Here is a 9,747-nt window from a genome sequence, read left to right as displayed (position 1 = left end):
TTTTATTTATGTGATAGGCCTGCATTTAAAATGAATATTTACCACAAATTAAAGGTATCTTATATTATTAGATATATTATTATAAAACATGCTTTAGTTAAGGAGTTATTGATACTCAAAATAATGACATAAAACCTTGATAAAAATGCACTTTTAAGTACTAATCAGGTTATCATAATTATTTTTTTTTGTTTGGTCCATATGTTGTCGTTTCCTATTTAAAATAAAACTAACTTATTCAAGAAAGTCAGGTCTATGATTTGGATCACAAATTTTTATTTCTTCTTTGAAATATGTTTGCGGTGCTTGAATATATTTTTTATGCAAAAGAAAAAAGCTTGTAGCATAGTGCAGGTTCATAACTAAATTTTACTAAATAAAATATGTAGATTATAAAATAATAAAATGTTTTATATTTATGAAACAAATTAATCAAGATAATCTTAGAAAAGAAACTACAAAAACTATCCTAGATGTATACTGACAAAAATTATAAGAACTAAAAAATATTTTTATATATAAATTTTGAATTTAAAAGTGTATTGGATTAACATATACCTTACAATTTTTATATCCAAACAAGTTGGATATTTATGTATGTCTCTACCTCTATTTACACTTTATTTAGATAAATAAAGTCAAACCTTTATAAAGATGGATACAACTACCATCTTTGATTAAAGCTCTCATCATATGCAAACATATGAGATGATTAAGGTAATAAAGGATAAAAGTTTGTCTTTGGTTACTAATAAGGTGAAAATAAAAGACCTAGTAAAGAGTAATCAACCTCTTCACTATAGGGATATCTTCTCCTTTAAATCTCCAATAATTTTTCCATCAAATGAAAATGCTCACTGAAGTTATTGTAGCCATATAAAAACAACTTTGAACTTTGTCACTCTCTCAATGAGAGACATATTAGTTAGCTTTACTATATGCATCATTGAGTTCATATAAAAAGTTTTAGTTTCTTGAAGGAATATGATGTATTGATATGTGGAAAGATAGGCATGAGAACCATCATACTCCTACCCTATATAGGATATACTCTTGATGCGAAGAGCATTCTCAACTGGATGCTCAACATATGATCTCTAAAATTCTAGAAGTGAAGCATCAACAAGTCCTAACCATCAAAGTGACCATTATCATCAATCTCTCTCTGAATCTAACTCAAGTAATTTTTAGTTAAAAAAGACTCCAATATGAGATTAGATTAAGAAAATTAATACTACTCTTGTAATATAGAGATTCTTCACTTTGAAAATGAGTATTGGAAACTCGTCTCTCCATGAATTTTATGTCCATAAAGATAAACTTAGATAAATATGATGAACTTATAAAACCAAGAGAACACATTCAAAATAATAATGAACATTGCTCATATAAAGTGAGTGATTCTCCACTTTGAAAACTGGTGTTGAAACACTTGTCTCTCTAAGGATAACATGTTTATAAAAATTAGCTTAGAAAACTAGGCCTAAAATTACATATATATAATGTACATAATAACTTAAATCTTATAATATAGGATAAAAATAGTATGTAAAAATCCATTCCAACATTTATATTAGATAGGGTAACCATATCCTTATCGCTCCTTATCATAGCTAAAATAGTTTCTAAGTATATTCTAAAAGGGTAGTTATGGAAAGGAATCCTTAGCAATTTCTTTTCTATACAATCTAGCTATAAGTTAAGGGATGATCAAATAACATTAAATTCATAGCAATAAACAGTTTTTCATACCTGGACTCACTATAAGGCTTTATATATATATTGTTCTTTTATCACAAAGGGGTAATCCTCACTTCTTTCTTGGGATTCTCATAATTCCTTATATATGTGGCTTAACATGCAAGGTCGTAAAGAAACTTTTCTTCCTTTAACTAAAGTTGTTGTCATCTTTAAATTAGTCTTGGTTGGTTTCTTAGACCTAAAGCATATCAAAAACCTATATATTAGTATGAAAGGAAAGCCATATGGTATTTTTAAGAAGGAAAGTTCATTTATTTATTTATTTTAATCAAAAGACTATATTTAAGGGTATCTAATAATAAATTCTTAGATTGACTTGTTAAAATTTTCATGGAGGCATAAAACTGATTACCTATTAGGTATAATCCTTTTTTTTTAAGACCAAGTCATATAGTGTAATGGTTTACATCTCATACCTATGTATAAGTCTCCTATTTAAAGCCAAGTTGATTTTGTAAGTAGTTCTTTATTTGGTTTGGTGGGAACTTGAGATAATTAGATTGCATTAAAAAATATTATAACGTTTTCATTCTTTACCAAAATGTTTCTCCATTTCATCTAACCAGTGATATATTTGGATTCATTTCTTTCACATTTTAAGATTGGCATGATCTAAATGGAAGAGATCATTTTCTTCATGGTTTATTTTCTCTTGGTATGGCCTTGCTCACTTCTTAAACACGCCTTTTAGAGATGTAAATAATAATTCAATTGATATTGGAAATATAATTTATGAAATTTTGAAAAAGAAAAAGAAGGGATAATTAAGATGGGTTTTTGAAAGAGGTTATTCAAGAAAAGCTTAGGATTTTTTTTCTTCTAGAAATCTCTAATTTTTACAAAAAGAAAAATTGGGTATTTTGGAAAGTTTTGTAAGGAAAATTAGGGGTTTGATTAAGGATATAAAATAACTGATGAATTGATTATATATTAGCTTTACATTTTTTGTAATATTAAACAATACACCCAAAAGCCAAGAACATTTAGTTTTGAAATAGTTTAATTGGCTTACATGTCAACATGTTTAATATTATATATATGGACACATTATTCGAGGTTGATTTTAGTAAAAGGTAAGTCAATCTTTAATCATTTGTTTTAAAATAAAAAGTATGAGGGGCCATTGTTTACACTAAAATATCCACATGTCGACAAAAAAGAAGAAGTTATTCACTATTAAAACATGGAAATAAAGGCTAAAATTGATTATTAATAATAAAATCAAATAATCTTAGGAAGAGTTCAAATCGATCAGTGATTAATACTTAAAAATATCATCATTTTGCACTTGAAGTATCGATAACTCCTTAACTAGAGCATGTTTTATAATAATATATCTAATAATATAAGATATATTTAATTTATAATAAATTTCATCTTAAATACAGGCCTATCACATAAATCACGAGATTGATTGATGAGTTTAACGACTGAATGTAAAAAGTTAAAGAGAGGGCTAAGCTTAGAAAAGAGATATTGGTTCAATTCAAACTGGAATACTATTCAGTTATTGTGTCATATCTGGAGCCGTAGAACTTGGATTTGGGTCTGTTCTATATGGACAGAAAGTTAAGACATAGGCCTAAAATTTTCATGGGAGTTTAAGATTTAAAAAGACTGTTTTCAAGTTCAAATTATAGCAATACCGGAGAAGTTGAAATATATCCTACAGCCTAGACATTGTTTAGTGTTCAACCCATATCTCGAGTTCTAGAAATCCAAATGACCTCAATTTTTTTTGTTGGAAAGCTGAGATAATTTCTTAGAACTTTCATAAGTTTGTTCAAATTTTGATGTTACAATGATGTTTTGTTTAGACAAGAAAATAAGGATTGTCATCAAGTCAAGATGTGGCCACCTACTTAATAATTAGTCAACAAATTAATAGTTTTAACTTTTGACCTATAAAAAGAGGTATTTGTTATGCATTTAGGCATGTTGATTTTCATATCAAAATCATGTTCTTGCTCTTTTTTTTAAAAAATATTTTTGTAATGCTTAAGTTTTGCTTTCATTAATCTCTCGTTTATGCCTTTCATTTTCTTTACTTAGTTAACTTATATCTTATTTATGTTCTTATCTTATCTTATTTATTTTTCTTTTCTTCAATATGTTTAGCTAAGTTTATTATGTCAAGTTGAAAAGGTTATACTAATGGTATAAGAATAAGTATAGTATAAACTCAACATGGACTTTAATGTTTGATACTAATATATTTTGTATTTGTTATCTTGTTCACTTTTAATACTTTATTTGTTAAATGATTAATCTAAATTTATATTGTATAACCCTTGGTACAACAAATACTTGACACTTTCATAGTCCAACCGTATGGTATAACCAAAACCTATGTTATAAAATGAACTTAATTTATTGTTAACATAAGTTATAATCATGAATACCTAATAATATTTACAAGTATTAACATTATTTGAATAAGATAACTAATGTAATATGTTAATAATTTATAATCCGATTGGAACCTCATTTGTGTATGGTTTCCAGTTAAGTAACAAAAAAAATTTATACTATACTTGTTTGAAATACCATTAGTGGATCCTCTAACCTTGACATTTTTTTTTTTATCATTGTTCAATCCTCACATTAATCTTATATCACAAAGTCCTCTTTAACTTCTTCTTATTATTATACAGTTAATTTTCATATGATTCGACTTCGGTCTTGCTGGATTATTTATTATTTCGACACTTCTACATTTGAGAAAAGATATTAATCTTTTGATTATGTCAATCAGGAAAGATAGAAAGCAATCAAAAGCAATTAATCAAGAAAGGGAAAAAAAAAATCAATGAAGAACTAGGAGTCATAATTGACCCTAAATAGATAATCAATCATAGAGTTACAAAGCAGACTCTAATGATATATACACATACATGTGTGTATTATTTTTATTTATTTTGAGTAATATTAGTTGAACATCCAAGACTGGCCATCAAGAATTATTTGTTTGAAACTATTTATATTCATTAAAGACCTACAAATTTGAGTTCCTGTTAAAGCTTCAAAATGTCATATTCTTCAAAGATCCCGCAATCCTTCTTAAAGCAAGACATAAGCAAGCTACCATGTATTCAAAATATCTGTTTCTCTGTATGTTACTTCACTTCCACACAAAGTCTTTCCACTACCTTCAATCACAAGGAATGCTTTAGATCGATGAACATAAGCAAGCTACCATGTACTCAAAAACAATTAGGAAATTTATGATTTTGGGACAGAAAGTTGTAGCGTATAAAAGCTGGGTTACACTTTAAAAAGGATAAAAATCATTCAAATGTATCTTATATGAGGTAAGCTTCAAGCTTCATATCTATTTATATAGGAAATTCATAATTCGAATAGTTATTTGACATGTTATCTAACTTCTGGTGAAACAGGATGAGATGACACAAATTGCCTTCCATTGACTTGTGTGGGAATCATAAAAGAAAAGAAAGATTGTAATGCTAAAGGCAACTGTAATTTGATAAAGCCTCCTGCTCCAGCTTATAAGCTCTTGATCGGTACAGAAGTTGAGGGTTATATGCACGACTGTACTTGCGATTTATAAAAAAGTACGAAATGGAAGATAGATTTCTCCTTTCTGTATATATACAAACAATCCATTGAATCACGCACAAAACTTAATGTTTGACTAACATGGCCTCCGTATTCCTCTTCCTCGCGGCATGTTTTAGTTTCTCTAATGCAACAAGTCCGACTTGCCTAACTCTTTCTCGAGACAACCCCATGCTGAAAAAGATTGCACAAATGAACAATCTGTAAGTTCAAGGTATATAGACAACAAAATGAAACCAAGAATTTCAAGAGATAAAGGTGCATTCATCACAACATCAGAAAGTATATATATAATCATTCTACTGCTTGATATATATTTGACTCACCGCTTGCTAATGTCCTCCCATGTAAGGCATTCCTGATCTAAACCATGGTAAAGACGTATGATCTCCTTTTCTCGTTCTTGAAGAGTAGAATCAATAAGCTTGTTTACTTCCTCCTGTCAGTACATCACTCAACTAATTAATCCTTTTTTCTCTTATATATATACACAAATTCTTGTTTTCTTGTTATCTTTACCTTCAGTGCCCACTCATCCACTCCATGCCACGGGTTGTTCTCAGGGCGATTATCTGCAATGTACTTCAAAATAACAGAGAGAGAAAAGGAAAATGAGTCATAAAAAGGACACTTGAACTATAATTTACCCAAAGGATTCGCAGAACCAGAGTTGAGCTTCGCTTACACTATGGTGTGTTTCTCCTGGAAGACCATTCAAAGAGGGGAATGCTTCCCTATCAAGCGAGAAGACCTTACTAATAGCCTGCATATGATTGCATTGTTGATTAACATAAAGCGAGAGCATTAGGAGATAGAACTGGTGGATTCATAAATCTAGTACCTCGGTAGCATTCCTAACTTTCCTTTGGGACATATTCAAGCTTTCTGCAATTCTCTGAAAATAGCAAAAGCAATAAGAAGATAGGTAAGGGCAATATTACTGATACATAATAAAACAAAAACTTTAAAACATGAACCTTCTCATCATCAAAGGAAAAGAGATTTACGAATGTTCGTTCGTATATGGTTTACTTAATGGAAACTTGAATCTCAGGATATATCAAGAAACCAGATTGCTGTTATTTTGGACCAGGTAGAACAATGTACTTACATCAATTGATGGAGTTACTCCTTTCTCTTCCAGTCTAATCTTTGCATTCCGAATCAGGCCCAACCTTTCATGTAAATGATTAGGCAATCTTAAGGTTCTTGAATTATCAACTAAAGCTCTTGAGACACCCTGTGTCCCAATAAAAATGAAAAAAACGCATTAGTTTTGCAGTATCTCTCACTCATGACATCATGGCCTTATAACCATTGCAAGAATAACACACATGGATTTCAGGTAGGAGACCACCCCAAATTCATTTTTCTGTTTAGGGTTGCTTTGGGCAAAAACAGAAGTGCCATGAATGCAAAACTTGATAAGAAGAGGTGTTATCAAATAAAGTTTACTAGAATGTCATGGTGCAAAAGACTTGTGTGGTTATCTGTTGTAGGGTACGCTTACAACTGCTGGTGGTAATATCTGCTGTTCCAGTTTATGAAGTTGTTTACAATCTGAAGGGAAAAATTAGCCTTACCTGACGTATCCACCAATAAACATAAGTTGAGATTTTGAACCCTTTGGAAGAATCAAATTTCTCGATTCCTCGCAGTAGTCCAATCAAACCTCCCTGCATGAGAAACATTGCATATCACAAATCTATCCTTCGATTCGTGGATATCAGCCTTTAATACTTGAAATGATGCGAAGAAAGTAACCTGAACAAGGTCAGCCATTTCAGCACCCATGTTATCATATTTTTGAGCAATAGACATAACTAGACGAACATTGCTCATTGCTAGTTTCTCTCTTGCCAGAGAACATTGAATCAATTTTGCCTGTAAGTCAGCACGAGAAATCCTCAAGGAATCTGCAATTTGTTCATCTGAGGGCTCACAACCTAATCTCTCCTTTAGCCTGAAATTCCCAAATTCGAATAGATAGATTATACAGCAATCCAATGAAACAAATGAAACATATGGATTACATGCTTTAAAAAGTTGTTGAGTGTTTAGCACATTAAAGAAATTAAATCATGATTTCTCTTCACATAAAACTGTCCCAAGTTTTCAGAACATGAAGCAAGGTGGAAGTGATAAGAAAAGAAAAACTTCTTGCTATCCACACCGTAGCCCTCAATTATATCTGCCCTTGTCACTTTCAAAATCTTACTCGAAAAAAATGCAGTGGAGATACTTATCATAGAATCAGCAAGATGCGCAAACAAACAACTACACTGAACTGCAAGACTTCTCTTATCATTATTATTGTATTCTAACCTGGACTTGTGGTCCTCAAAGGAAAGACCAGCTCTAATTATCCTTGACAAGCGCACAACTTCTGTATGGGGGAGCACCTCATCACTCACTACACCCTTCACATAACCTTTCAAACGATTCTGCAGCAGATCTGGACTAATAACTGATCTTAGAAACTTAAAATCACTACTTTGTGACATAAATTTACTTTGGTTCTGATTTTTTCTCCTGTTATTCACCCTTCGTTGTCTAGCAGACACCCCAGAACAAGTGACAGGTATCTTCTTGTTATTTTTTTTACTTGTTGAGTCACTTGAGTTTGTCCTCTCAAAAGAAAGATTCCATTGCTTTTCTAGCATAGACTTCTGTAGCAAAAGGAGAGCTTCTACCGAATAGTCGAGAGCAGAGCTCTCTTCTTCAAAGTCATCAAATGTCTTGAACCATGTTGCCACGTTTGAAGAAGCAGAAGCAGTATCCACATGTTCTTTAAGGGCTTTAATGGAATGTGAATTTCGATTGGATGAAGGGAAGTTGGGACCATAGTTCGAAGACTTTTTTGCAACTACTACATTCTTTGTTGTAGCGGTTGGACAGTAGGTAATCCCATGATCATTGACACTGGAAAGCTTTTCTGTGAGGTCTGAATAGTAAAAGGAGGAACTCAAGAGCCTCTTTCCTGTGCTAAGTCCAATAACTGCAGCTGTGGCCATCATATGGATAGTTTTCAGAATTGTGCAATAATCATCACAAGCTTTCAGCAAATTAATGATATCAAGTCTGCTGCCTTCAAGCGCACTCAATTCACTAGGCTAGGTGCATGTAGATGTTCTATAGGATAAATCGCCCTAGGCTCAATTTGGTAGCCTTCTGGAATTAAAATCAAGGCAAACTGGAAAAAACAGAAAACAAACATTAGGCTCCTCAATATGTTAAGAACATTAAATATATGTTTGGCAGGATGTCACACAAAGTAATCGAGAGATAATAATGACCCTCACTGCATCATGCTACATGACAGTTTTTACCAAATTTGTCTAAGTTCATCATATTCAAAGCTAACCAAAACAAACAAATAAATAAAGAAGTTCCAGCTCAAGCAGACCCGGGGAAACCAAAAAAAGAAAAAGAAAAGGTGTATTGAGACTTCTATACAACATATATATACTGCACAAGAGTATCAGGTCACATCCATGAATATGCATAGGATTAGCATCTTGCAACCAAGTGAATACAGCTAGGGAGTTCAACTTCGAATTTCTGAAAATATCAATCTACAATCAATCCTATAGGAAATGAAAAAACAGATGGGTTAAGAACATAGATCCCTAACTACAAAACCGAATATGAGTGTATTTAAGTCCTAAAACCGTAGTTTAGTCTTCTTTACCACATGAAAAACAGTCGAGCTATTGCCAAGCCTGAAACAGTTACATGTTATAGCATCAAGTGTCATTTCAAACCATGAATGGGGGGTGGGGCAGATACGATGCCTCTTACATTAACTTAGACCAACACTCCACGTGTTATAGCAGAAGCTAGCCCCATCTTATTTGCGGAGTGAATGATCACTGAAGGTGTAAACCATTGGAGTTATTTTTCATGTTCATTATATTTTCCGATCCTGAGTTATGCGAGTTCTACTCTGTATATAGTGTCTGTGTTGAAGATTTGGCCAGAAGAACAAGAACATGAACGATGAGTGAAAAGAATGAAACAAGGAAACAATCTCAAACGGATTTCAGTTGAAAGAAAAACATGAGCAAATTAAGAGAGTTCAGAATTTGGTGATAATAGAGAATGGAAAGAAACGCCGTGGAGCATACCTGAAGTGGTTAGGAAAGCAAAAGGTGATGGAGAACAGGTAAGGATTCCGAAGTTAGCAATGAACAGGAGCTACCTTACTACTCCTACTTTGAATGTATGACATGTTTGTTCACGTTCCTCTTACAAATTTATCTGGTTGTGATAATCTTACCACTGCTACTATTTCAGCAGGGAAAATGGAGGGTTTAGGGTGTCAGGGTAGGAGATATGGGAAGGAGGGTTGCCATTGGCTACGGCAGATATTGGGTCCCATGTTCGAGTGGTGTACAGACCGCCAGT

At 32.2% G+C, this 9,747-nt stretch overlaps 1 protein-coding gene across 2 annotated transcripts; it reads right to left on the bottom strand.

Annotated features, from left to right (window-relative positions):
* Nucleotides 1-5,218: 5,218 nt before the first annotated feature.
* On the bottom strand, nt 5,219-9,669 carry SIGA (sigma factor A). 2 transcript variants are annotated; one of them, XM_011014155.1, is made up of 10 exons: nt 9,468-9,669; nt 7,666-8,533; nt 7,105-7,303; nt 6,924-7,016; nt 6,452-6,580; nt 6,182-6,235; nt 6,026-6,103; nt 5,860-5,922; nt 5,667-5,779; nt 5,219-5,514 (listed from the first exon to the last, which is right to left on the bottom strand). In XM_011014155.1, exons 2-10 carry the CDS (start codon nt 8,355-8,357, stop codon nt 5,406-5,408), a joined length of 1,530 nt encoding a protein of 509 aa, XP_011012457.1. In that variant the 5' UTR covers nt 8,358-8,533; nt 9,468-9,669; the 3' UTR covers nt 5,219-5,405. The 2 variants fall into 2 exon arrangements, with proteins under 2 accessions (XP_011012457.1, XP_011012458.1); XM_011014156.1 differs by lacking the exon at nt 9,468-9,669 and adding an exon at nt 9,032-9,103.
* Nucleotides 9,670-9,747: the final 78 nt, after the last annotated feature.

The sequence above is a fragment of the Populus euphratica genome, unplaced genomic scaffold (assembly GCF_000495115.2).
Source record: "Populus euphratica unplaced genomic scaffold, PopEup_1.0 scaffold1025.1, whole genome shotgun sequence".
NCBI lineage: Eukaryota > Viridiplantae > Streptophyta > Magnoliopsida > Malpighiales > Salicaceae > Populus > Populus euphratica.
This window is presented reverse-complemented; position numbering and strand designations above follow the sequence as displayed.

Bases quoted from the DNA above. Each gene is read 5' to 3' on its own strand.
- SIGA (XM_011014155.1), bottom strand. From the start codon at position 8,357: ATGATGGCCACAGCTGCAGTTATTGGACTTAGCACAGGAAAGAGGCTC. The intron at 7,017-7,104 runs GTTACTTTCTTC...TTTCTCATGCAG, and splicing joins AAATGGCTGACCTTGTTCAG to GGAGGTTTGATTGGACTACT. The intron at 6,104-6,181 runs GTACTAGATTTA...AATCATATGCAG, and splicing joins AAGTTAGGAATGCTACCGAG to GCTATTAGTAAGGTCTTCTC.